We start from the raw sequence: 12,283 nt of genomic DNA on the forward strand, positions 1-12,283 counted from the left end.
AAACCTACCATCTTCAGTCAAGGCAGGATATTTAAGCTGTTGCGTCCGGCTCTATATCCCGAACCCTATAAGATGTTTTAAATGTCAGAAATTTTGCCATTCCCAGACAGCATTCTGTGAAGATGCAACATGTGTAACTGTAGGTGTAAAACTCATACACAAAGAGAATGTAAGGCAACTCCACAGTGTCCAAACTGCAAGGGCAACCATCTGGCATATTCCAAAGACTGCAACCTCTGGAAGTTGGGGGAAAAAATATAAAAATATAAAAGTGAAAATAAGGTTTCCTACCATGAGGCAAGAAAACAAGTAAAACTAATAAGTATGCCAAAATATTAAGTATACCTATTACTTCTGTTGCTTACAGTCACCAATCAGTAGCATGTCAGATGGAAGTGACCATCCCTCCAGACACATCGATTTCCAACTGCGCTCGATCAGTCCTCTCGGTCCAGCATTGGCGTCTCCGTAGCCAGGTGGGAAGGAGCAGCAGTGCGTAGTACACGCTTCTTGATTAGACCGGGGTTCGAGCCCGTCACCACCAAATATGGAGGATGCGGAAAGGTCAGGGAATGACCACCGCATACCCCTGAGCAATATGGCCTTAGTTGCTAATGCTCCTAAAAACCAAATAACCAACCAACCAACCAACCGGTCCAGCATCCATCTCCACCAAACGTAGTAGACCAATGCAATGATACACCACTGACAGTTCCATCCCAGAGACTTCCCTATTGTCAAGCAGTGGATAATTTTCAGAAATCAGATACTGTTGAGGTGAAGCAATCTCATCTATCAAGCATGGACACAGATGACATAACCAACCAAGAAGATCTGCTTGAAATACATGCAGATGATGATATGGAAGAAAGCAGTGACTCAGGATGCCCTAATTTTTCAAGAAAAGAAAAATCAAAATTCGACAGATGTAAACAGGCCACCCTCAAAAAACAGACAGACTCATCTTCCACCCACAAAGCTAAATAATGGAACAAATCATACAATGGAATTGCAGAGATTTTTGCAGCAGTATTGACGATATCTATGAATTAATTCACCATTTCAATCCTGCTGCCATGTGCCTACAAGAAACGAATTTTAACACCAAAAATCTCCATTTCAGTCAAAAATTATACTATCTTCAGAAAAGATCGATCTGAAACTAATAGCCCCCATGGAGGAGTAGCTGTACTTGTGGAATCGTGAGTCCCCTCTATGTGCATTCTTTGAAAACACCATTAGAAACTGTTGCTACTTGTATAGTTACCGGTATCACATTGACAGTGGTCTTGGTATATCTTCCACCAAACCATCCATGTACATTTCAGGATCTGGAAAACCTTATTTCTCTATTACCGTCTCCTATCTGTCTAGTAGGCAATTTTAATGGACATAATCCATTGTGGGGCTCTCTGGTCTCAGATGGAAATGGTGAGCTTATTGAAATGCTACTTGACAGAGAGAATCTGACACTGTTGAACTCTGGCTTACCCACCTACATCCATTTTCCTAGATCTCTCAATCTGCTCCCCGATCCTCTTCCCAACTATAGAGGTGCCTTTGTAGCCAGGTGGGCAGGAGCAGCAGTGCGTAGCACACGCTTCTTGATTAGACCGGGGTTCGAGCCCGTGCCCACCAAATATGGAGGATGTGGAAAGGTCAGGGAATGACCACCGCATATCCCCGGAGCAATATGGCCTTAGTTGCTAATCCGCCTAAAAACCAAATAACAAACAACCAACTATAGAGTTGACAGTACACAACAATCCTCTGAACAGCGATCATTTTCTTCTGGTTTGTAGCATTCAAACCACCCAGTCCAAACAAACAGAAACAAAAACGAAATGGAAATTTTCCAAAGTGAACTGGACAAAATTTACCAATCACGTGTCTTTTGATGAGGATATCGTTACGTCTTCTGCTATTGACACTGCCACCGAATATATCACAAAGCAGTTACTAACAGCTGCAACAGTTGCCATCCCACAGTATCAAATAAGAAACCACTGGCATACCAATCATTGGTGGAATGGTGATTGAAAAAAAGCAAAAAGGGGAAAAAAAAACGCAAACTCTGTGGAGTGTGAGATTATTTGTGGAATTTTAAAATTTTGTAAAAATGAAACCTTTGTGCATAAATATTTTCATGTGTTCTTATTTTGATATTATTATCAAAAATCTAATCAGAATTAAAAAAAAAAAAAAAAAAATATATATATATATATATAAGAAATTTGTAAGTAAATTATTTATTTTGATGGAATAATATTATCTATAAAGATATTAGTATTATTAGACTAATAATATATAAATATATATATTCTTTTTTTGATAGAATAATATTTTTCACAACTATATATGTATTTATGAGTTTTAATTAAATTCTTTATCTTAATTCCACAGAAAATCTTCACTTTTGGCTTTTATAAGCTGATAAGGAAGAATTTCAAAACTATTTTCTGGTCCACTTTTCAGCGTAATTTTCATTTTGCTACAATATATAAACCATGTTTACAATCAGTTAGAAACACAGATTGTATAGTATAATGTACAACTTCTCTTCAAATTTTTACATGTTAAGTAAAAATTTGTAGCCACTTTTTTCATTATACTAAAAAGTTTGGTCCTTTGAGGCTGTCACAGATATTTTCTCAGGCATACCAAGCTGGGCTTGCTGGGAATCTAAAGCGCTGATGGAACTGATATTCTGGTGACATTCGTCAAGTGGATCTATCTGATTCAATCCCGGCATAGTCCAGTTGGTCTGTGGCAGTGAAACCTTCTTCTTGCACCTTCATTCTGGTGGGACTGTTAGTATCCCTGGGTATAAACCCCATGTGCAAGTCCTGAAATATGGCACCTAGCATACTGGAGGTGATCACCCAGGTGTGAACCAATATAAGCAGGGGTCAAGGTATGGTGCCCACACCACATGTAAGAATGCCGTTCCCTCTGTGTTACCAGGCAATGCTAGGTGTTAGATGCTATCAACCAGTACGATAATGCCACTTTGCTTATTGAAGGCTTGAAGTGGTGGAACCCATGTTTCGTGTCCAGAGCAAAGCTCTGGCTACCCCACATCTCTTTCATCACGCAGTATGATTGCTGTCTTTTGAGGTTATGATGGATATCATGGCAAGAACCAATCCGCCTTGTTTTGAGGGTAAGGCTCTAAAACAGGGTTCGTAGGCTGGCCACTAGATAGTCCACCGGACTGAACCTGTTGGTAACTCTCTAGGAGGCTTCCGGATTAGCTAGTGTATAATCTCACTGCCTCTGCTGTGCCAGATAGTGACTGGAGGGAATCCAAGTAGTGTGTATGCAGGGGGGGGGCCTCTTGTCGAGGCCACATTATGTCAAGGAGCTGGGTATGTTCTTACCATGTGTATTCCCTATCCAAAAATTTTATTACTTTATATAGCAAGTTTTCCCCACCTTTTTTACTACTGAATACACCATGAATTGTCAAACTAATAGAACAAACTTATTTGTAAAAAAGATCTAAACCTCCCAAATACTTCCTGAATTGGCTAAAGCAGTCATCCTGTTTCTTTCTTTGTATTGCTGGCATCATTGTCTTGCTATGTTTTTAGCAAAATTGTGTCCATATGGAGGGATGTTATCTCTAATTTTGGTGTTTTGGCATGTATGTGTGTTTTTATTTTTGTAAAAAATAAAAAAGCTCAGTTCATCCTTGTTCTCTTGAACTACCCTTGTACCGTTGAAAGTAAAACTGCATCATCAGTTTCTACTGAGTGCTCTATAACAGCACTTTTCCACCCATATTATTGTGATGTTGTATTAGTTTTGTATTATTGTTGTTTTTAGTTCGACCCATATTATTGTGATGTTGTATTTGCTGTATCCCTTTGGATTAGGCTATTGCTTCCACATGTCTTTATGCTCTTTTGGTCTTTCACTGCAATTTTCCCATTTCATTTATTTATTAAAACCTTTTCATCATATGTATCACTGTTGGTATGGTAGAACTTCTTGTTTACATAGGACAGTTTCAGAAATTTTGTAATGCCACAGTTTCATGCCATTCTGGTATTCAAGTTTGAGGTAGTATACATTTGCTTAATTCATTACGGGGCCTCAGTGTGGATGAATGACAAAAGAATAATCCTGTTTTATACTCATTACGTGACATAATGCCACTTAGTGTTAGAGTCGGTTCACATTTTGAGCTTTTGATTTTTTAAATGTTGCAGAACTCTGACACCCAGTATAATATTCACACATTTTATTTTTAACTTTCAGATTTATCAAAATTTCGGGAAATAATAAATGGTTTCAAGACAGGTAAAAATTCAACATTTTCTTTAAGGACGGATGAAACTTCTGCAACACAATATTTTCAGGTAGTTATCAGTTTTTTTTTTTTTTTTAATTTTTAAAAAATTTTTTCAAAATACAGTATTCTATCGAATTAATATCTTTTGATTTTTAACTTGGTTAATTTAAGGATTCATCATAATGAGTATAAATGCAGAAATGGGCAACCCATATTATCTCTCAATGTTTAAAAGGTAATTATAGCTAAAGAAGTGTTTGATTTTTGTAATACTTATTACAAGTTTAAATATGACATAGTATTATGAGCATGTGATATATTTAAGTAAAGGCTCCCCATGCATGTCCAGTTAATGCACATCCATTGACACATAACAACCTGTCATCACCAAGTGAAATGTTATTTTCATATTTCCCCAAGAAGAGGCAAAATGAATTCTTCAGTGGACTCTAATGGGACATGCAGTGGCCTGGAAAGCAGTGTGTTGGGATTACAAAGCTTGCTGTAGGTTCTCACCAGACAAGTAGATATATACTAACTATTAAGAGTAGAAATGTGCATACATACACACATACTTGCTCCACATTAATGCTAGGAGCATAGTAAATAAATTTTGATGAATTTGTAGTATCGGTTAAGTCATCAGATGTGGACGTTATAGGGATATCAAGAAAAATAGTGCAACCCTAACTGAGGAGATATAGGATTTGAATATGGTGAGTACAGTGTTAGAAAGTTATAGTAATAGTAATAGAGGCATGTGGTGCAAGAAAGCAAGTGTATGAGCTTGTGTAGCATCAGCCAAAAAAAAAAAGGACAGACAAGACAGAAAAGGGAGATCGGGTTGTGCTCTTTCATGAGGGCGAACATAGATCTATGTTTGATGTATGGATTCCTGTGAGTACACGAATACATCTATAATTTTACAAGATCACTTGAACTACATTTCAGATAATGCATTGACTGTCTTTTATCTATGTTTTCAGCTAATAACAGACATTTTTAATGTATGACATCAACATGAAGATAGCTTTGTGTGCTTATCAGCCTTTATCTGATTTTGGCTTACTAAAGTAAAATTGAAGAAATTAGTATTTATTATTAGTAGTGGCAAATAATGAAAGAAAACAATCTTATACAGCATCAGCCAAAAAAAAAAAAAAAAAAGCCGACATTTTCCATATTACCTGTCCACCCCTTCTAACACTGTCTAGTTCTTAATTGATTTTATTAAAACTACCCACCTCTACAACACTAGATGGGAGTTTGTTCCAACAATCAACTACCTGCTGGCTGAAGATAACTTTCCACATATCTTTCCTGCAACCATTCTTCTTCAATTTTATTTTGTGCTCTCTCGTATGTAGTCTGAGCAAGATGGATTCCATCAGCATTATGCTTACTCAACCATTCAGAGCCTTATACACCTCAATCAGATTTCTGCACTTGTGCCTAGTCTGCAGACTAGGCACAAGTGCAGAGATCTGATTGAGGTGTATAAAATAAAACATCTTTCGTGTGTACAGGGTACATGCTGTTTTTTTATTTCGACACAGGAGTTGAAATATTGATAATTTACTCTTCCACGAAAGAATGCAGGCCTAAGCTTGTTGCTGGCCCAGGAGGGAACACGCAAGCACCTGGGGACAAAGCACCTGCGAAGAGGTCTGATTGAGGTGTTTATGATTTTGAATGGATTGCTCAACGCTGTTGGAATCCTTCCTTCTGCTCAGACTACATGTATGAGGGGACATAAAATTCAAACTGAGGAAGGCTGGTTGCAAGATAGATGTAGGGAAATTTGCCATCAGCCAGCGAGTAGTTGATTGGCAGAACATACTTCCATCTGGTGTTGTAGAGGTGGATAGTTTTAATAAATTCAAGGAAAAACTAGACAAATTATTAAAGGAGATGGACAGATGATAAAATGAAACTTTATTTTTTTCTGCTGATGCTGCATAAGCTTGCTTTCTTGCATCATTTGCCACTACTGATACCAGTGCTAATACTAAAATTATGTGTGGATCATGCAGTGTAGTTAATGTACCATAGATTACATATTGTATGATACAGTAAAAAAAAAAAAAAAATCATTTTCCCTTCCAAAATAGATAGCACAATGTATTTTGGAGGGGGAAAAGTGAGAGGAAGGTACAGTAAGACCCCATATCCACGGAGGATTATAAGTCATCATTGGGCATTTAGTGTACCTATTATCTTGCAACCCCCGCTGTCTTCACACCTACTGCTCAAAAAAAAAAGGAGACCGGACGTTTAGTTTGATTTAGTGCGCCGCGTCAATCGTTGTGTTCCGTTGCACTGCAAAAGGACAAATTTTGTATGATTATTTATGTCAGGGATGTCGGAATATATATATATATATATTTTTTTTTTTTATAGTAACTTTTTTTTTTTTTTTTTTGTTTAGAAATCGCAAAAAATGATGGGCAAACAAGAGTTCTGCTTTCAAATTAAACAAAAACTTGAAATTATTCAAAAGTTTGAAAACTGCATCCGTTAAATCTCTAAAGAACCATTATAATGTTAGTGACCAAACCATACATGAAATTGTAAAAAATAAAGGGAAGCATCGTATTGGACATGCAAGTAGTACATGTTAAGTTTTTTTTTCCATGGTTAACTGAATCAGCGGATACCGAATCAACGAGTACAGGGGCACAACTGTATATACATCCACTTTACCAAAATCCAAATGTCAAGCATCTTTGACAACCTTTTCAGCAATAGAAAATTTCTTGTGTATGCATTTTGAAAGGCCACAATCCTCTAGGCCAGGGGTCTCAAACTCGCAGGCCGCATCCGGCCCCCCGAAGCAATTTTATACAGCCCACAAATACATTTGAATTATGCATTTGTTGTAAATACGGTGCTTATACTCACTCTCATTTTGTTAAAAAAAAATTCTGGCCCGTCAGCTGCTTTCAGATCGTGCATTCGGCCTGCATGCAATTTGAGTTTGAGACCACTGCTCTAGGCTACTTAATTTTGGTGGCATGTGGATGAAAGTTACTATTTGATGTTTATAAAGGACATCTGAAAGTTCTACATGCACATTCATTAAACAGTGAATGTGTTTATAAATTGTTACCTCAGTCTAAAGCTTCATGTATTATTCATAATTCTCAGAAACTGAGTAATCCTTTGCTTATTACTAATGGATCAATCTTATTTACAAATGCAATAAGACACTAACTGTATGACCTGACAAATTTTTCAATATCACTGAAGCATGTTAAAAATTTGAAGCTCAGATGAATTTTCCACCTTGCACAATCATGCTCTGATGCACTGCTTTGGCAAATGACCAATCTGAGAAAAAAAACTTCTGATTTCAGATAGGTAGTAACAGAATCATCCATTTTCCTAAATATAGATGGAAAATGGATGGTGCCAGATTTGCGAGGTTTACTATAAAATTTGTCGACAGGCCTTCACCACCCAACCTCTAGAAAGATGCAGGAAAGCTTCTTTGCCTATTTTGGCTTTTACTAAAAGTAATATAATATTCTGCTTACATTACCACAGGAAGATAGTTTAAACTTAATCCAGAAGCCCGAAAAACATAATATTAAATAACAGTTAAAAACATTTAATTTCATAATTAACTACCAATATGCTATTTTGTTTTCTATTATATGTCTGTTGCATGTAACTTAGACATGCAGAACTGAAGCCTTTCCTGATAAGAGTATCTTCCCCTCCCACTAACCTTCTTGCTCTTCTCTGCATGCATTCCAACAGATCACATCCTTCCGGAGGCCTCTAGATATGCATACTCATGATGTGGCCTGACCATTGTCTTATGCAATGGGATAACCACCAGCTTATCCCTTTCTTCCAAAATTCCTGTATCTGTATATCAAATTTTTTATATTATTTCTTTATCTATTACAGATAATGAAATTCCAAAACAAGACAGTCCATTTGAAGCCTACCTCTCCCCAGACATTTTCCATGCATCTCCTTTTATGCTGTCTGAACCAAATATCTGTTATTATCACAAAATTCCACAAACCTGTCTCCTCTCTGATTCCATTTACCTGATTCATGATATTCCAAGTATTTTCCCTCCTTTCCTTCTCCATCCACACGCAGCCGACCGGGCTAGCCAGGTGGGTAAAATGCCTGCCTGGCAACCCAAAGGTCGCGGGTTCGATTCCCGCCTCGGGCTTGGATCAAAGTACTGCAAAAACTTTGGGAGGTGCACTATGACCACAGAAGCCGATGCGCCAACAACTACCAAACCAAAAAAAAAAAAAAAAAACCATCCACACGCATTCCAATCACATATAATCATCAAAAATCTATCTGCCTGATCTTGTTTAATTGCATTTTCTAGTTGCTCATAAATCTCCTTAATTTCCTCATCTGAAAAAAACCCCTCTTCCCTCATCAGTCCGCTTTCCCCTCTGTCTTATCTTATACAACCCACAACATAAATTTTCCAGTTACATATTTTTTTCTCCTTCTCTTCTTGCCATTTCCCTTGTACCTGCTTAACACATCAGGGCTTTTGCTGGTTAATGACTTGCAAGACCCTTTTTACTCTTACTGGGCTTGGCACCCTGGCTCATTGCCAGATCTCTTGAGTTAGTCCAGTGATAAAATATAGAAATCTGGACTTTTCGAAAACTCACAAACTTTTTAAATTTAGCGGACTTTTGTGTGTGCGTGCGCATGCGTGAGTGCCACAGATGCCCAGCGACAACAAGCAAGCTCATGATCGCCATTTTGAAACATCAAACCGTAGCAATGCTATAATTTTTGTCCTACTCTTTCAATTTACCTTATATAGTATACGTATTTACAAGTCCATAATAATGGCTCCTAAAATAAACTTCGTGGTGTGAAGAGAAAGAAGAACACGTTGAAATTGAGTGACAAACTTGAAATAATTAAGAAACTAGAAAGTGATGTGAGCAATACTGTTTTAATGGAAACATACAACATTGGAAAGTCTACAATTTACGATATAAAAAAAAAGGGCAAAAAATAAAATTCTAGAATTCACAGCCTTATCTGAGCCTTACAATAAAATTGCTGAGAGAAAAAGTTTACATCGGCCAAAATTAGAGAATCTCTATAAAGTGTTGTACGAATGGTTTTTACTAAAACAATCGGAAGGTATGGCAATTTCTGAGCCGATGCTTATTGCCAAAGCAAGGTCTTTTAAGGAGTAAATGAACATTGAATCAGAGTGCACATTTAGTGATTGGATGGCTTAGGAATTTCAAGACTCGTCATGGTATTAGACAATTAGATATTGCTGGAGGAAAGACAGTCAGCTGATACACAAGCAGCAACAGAATATAGTGCAACATTTGAAAAAATTGTATCTGACTATGATCTTACAGCCAATCAAATTTATAATGCTGATGAAACAGCGGTTTACTGGAAGTGTTTGCCAACAAAAACTTTGGCTGGAAACCAAGAACGAAATGCAACAGGGTTCAAGCTTAATAAGGAAAGAGTAACCGTTCTTATGTGTGCTTCTTCAAAACCTCCACTCGACCACTAGGCATACCAATCTAAAATTCTGAAAATTTTAAAACCCGGACACCCCATTCCCCAAGGATGCCAGGTTTTAGAGGTTACCATATATTGAATCAGTATGGTGTGACATAATCAGTGGGAAATCATATATGAGAGTAAGAGTGTGTTATAACTAGATGACTTTGAGTATAATGAAGATCTTTCTAAAAAACCAGAGCAGGCCAGACAATCTGAATATCTTATTGTGGGGGACTTTTAATTCTCCATAGCTGTGATTTCTTAAATACAATAATATACATTAAAATATGAGCCTTTCATTATAATTATATATTTTAATTTATATTAAGATACAATTACAATAAAAGGTTCTTATTTAATTTAAGCATTCAATTTAATTGGATGCTTATATCTCCTAATTATCCACATTAAAAAATAAAAACCAAAAAAAGTATGTGCACAATTTGGAACTAGAGGATTTATTTTATTCATATATGCACAAATTTATCTTTAGAAACCTTTTCAAAGAGAATATTTTCCAACATTCTCGTGTTCATAAGTGAGAACTATAGATTATAGCAACATTTCTGGTAAATTACAATATTTTTATATATTAATTGAACAATCTGATTATGTACAATTAATATATAAAAGTTTATCGTTTTACTGTAATAAACTGCAACACATTGCATTTCTCCATATTTACACTCAGTGATCAATGAATTATGACCACCCAATTAGTCCCTGCGACGTGGGCACCTGTACGTGGTGAGGGGACTGTGATGCTGCTGGTCCTCCAGACTAGCATCACTGGGATCCAACGCCCACAGCCTAACAGGTTCCAGGCTAACATCAATGGAATCTGGCGTGTTTGCCGTGCGCTTTGACCCGTGGAAATTTGCAAAGGGTCGAATCCTGGTGTTTGAGAGGCCCAGCTTCAATACACCACTTTGGCCCCTGATTCAACAAGACGGATGGGTTCTGGAAGGCCCGGCTAGGATCAATCGGCTAGTAGATTCGCTTGCGAGCATCAGCCGTACTAATGCTGTGCCCCTACTCTCATGGTCTGAGGGACAGGATTCAGGCTGACAGTTGTGCAGGTATCCCTGGCATTCTACTCCCGAGCGCATTTATTGCTTGCTGGGTAGTGGGCATTCCTTTGGGCTACGTGGCGGGTGGGGACCCGGTGTACTGAACCAATACAAAAACTCTATGAATCCTGATAAAGTAATTTATTCTGGGGTGCCAACCCGGTTAGGTCCCTAACTGAAAATTAAACCAATGAAAGAGACAAAGCCAATGTAGCAAAGAAGGCACGAACTGAAGAACTGTCAGGTCCCACACCAAGATTTTAGATTACCCATTCCCAAACTGAGAAACTCATTGGGAAAATGTCACCCTTCTTTATACAGAAGGGTTTAAAGGGGTTAGAAGGTTCCCCTAAATCAGTTAAGAGGCTTTGTTCTGGAGGTCTTACAGAGCAGGTTCTCTGTTCAACATCGATCAGAGGCATACCGATAACAGTGGCACCACACAGAACACTAAATTCATCCAGAGGTGTTATCTCTGAGTGAGACCTCCTTGAGGTCACAGAGGAGGAAAGCTGTGAAAAGAATTTCCACGTGTAAGGGTGGGATACCAACTAGAAACATTATCCTTACATTTAACTCTCCAACATCCCCTGACGAGATAAAAGCTGGGTACATCAACTTTAATGTCAGACCATACATTCCAAACCCACTGCGATGTTTTAAATGCCAAAAAATGGGCATTCACAGATGGCCTGCCGTGGAGTGACTGCTTGTCCTCGTTGCAGTGCAAAAGACCACAAAAGCACTGCATGTACAGCTGTCAAGCCCACTTGTGTCAACTGTGGAGGTAACCATCTTTACTCCAGGGCATGACAGCGGCAGAAAGAAGGGAAGGAGATACAAAGGCCCAAGACACAGCCGAACATATCCTACCAGGAGGAAGGGAAGGCAATCAAGCCAATAAATAGCAAAATGCCCACATATGTAGAGAAAGTTGCATGGAAACATTCCATTGCAACAAAAACTGATATGTCTATCTCACCAAAGGATTCATTCACTCCTATTGTGAGCTATTTATTAAGTTGTCAAAATCCCACGCAAAAAACCCAGTCAGCTGCCACTCCAATATCAATACTTCCTAATGCTCCACCACTTGCCCACTAGCATGACTTGTGGATTTATTGGATGAAGGTATATCAGGCTTAGTGTCGAAGTTTGCAGATGATACAAAGGTTGGCAGGTTGTTAATGGCAGTAATGGCAGCGTGCTACTTCAACAGGATCTAGAAAATTTGGGCAAATGGGCTGAGAAGTGGCAACTGAAGTTTAACATTGACAAATGCAAAGTACTGCATATGGGTAGAAGTAACCCCCAGAGGATCGTACCAACTGTGTGGTTTTTTTTCTTTCCCTTGTTAGTTGTTGGCCATAATACACCTCCCAAA

At 38.0% G+C, this 12,283-nt stretch overlaps 1 protein-coding gene across 2 annotated transcripts in view; it reads left to right on the forward strand.

The window, feature by feature from the left end:
• Nucleotides 1–12,283, forward strand: part of Art4 (arginine methyltransferase 4) — a 261,955-nt gene that overhangs the window by 32,952 nt on the left and 216,720 nt on the right. For both annotated transcript variants that reach the window (XM_090386019.1, XM_090386018.1), the window contains exon 3: nt 4,264–4,364. In XM_090386019.1, the coding sequence (XP_090242145.1) occupies nt 4,264–4,364 (101 nt within the window). The remainder of the gene's footprint in view (nt 1–4,263; nt 4,365–12,283) is intronic.

Source organism: Mastigoproctus giganteus, chromosome 12 (assembly GCF_048544385.1).
Source record: "Mastigoproctus giganteus isolate SK-2022 chromosome 12, ASM4854438v1, whole genome shotgun sequence".
NCBI classification, from domain to species: domain Eukaryota; kingdom Metazoa; phylum Arthropoda; class Arachnida; order Uropygi; family Thelyphonidae; genus Mastigoproctus; species Mastigoproctus giganteus.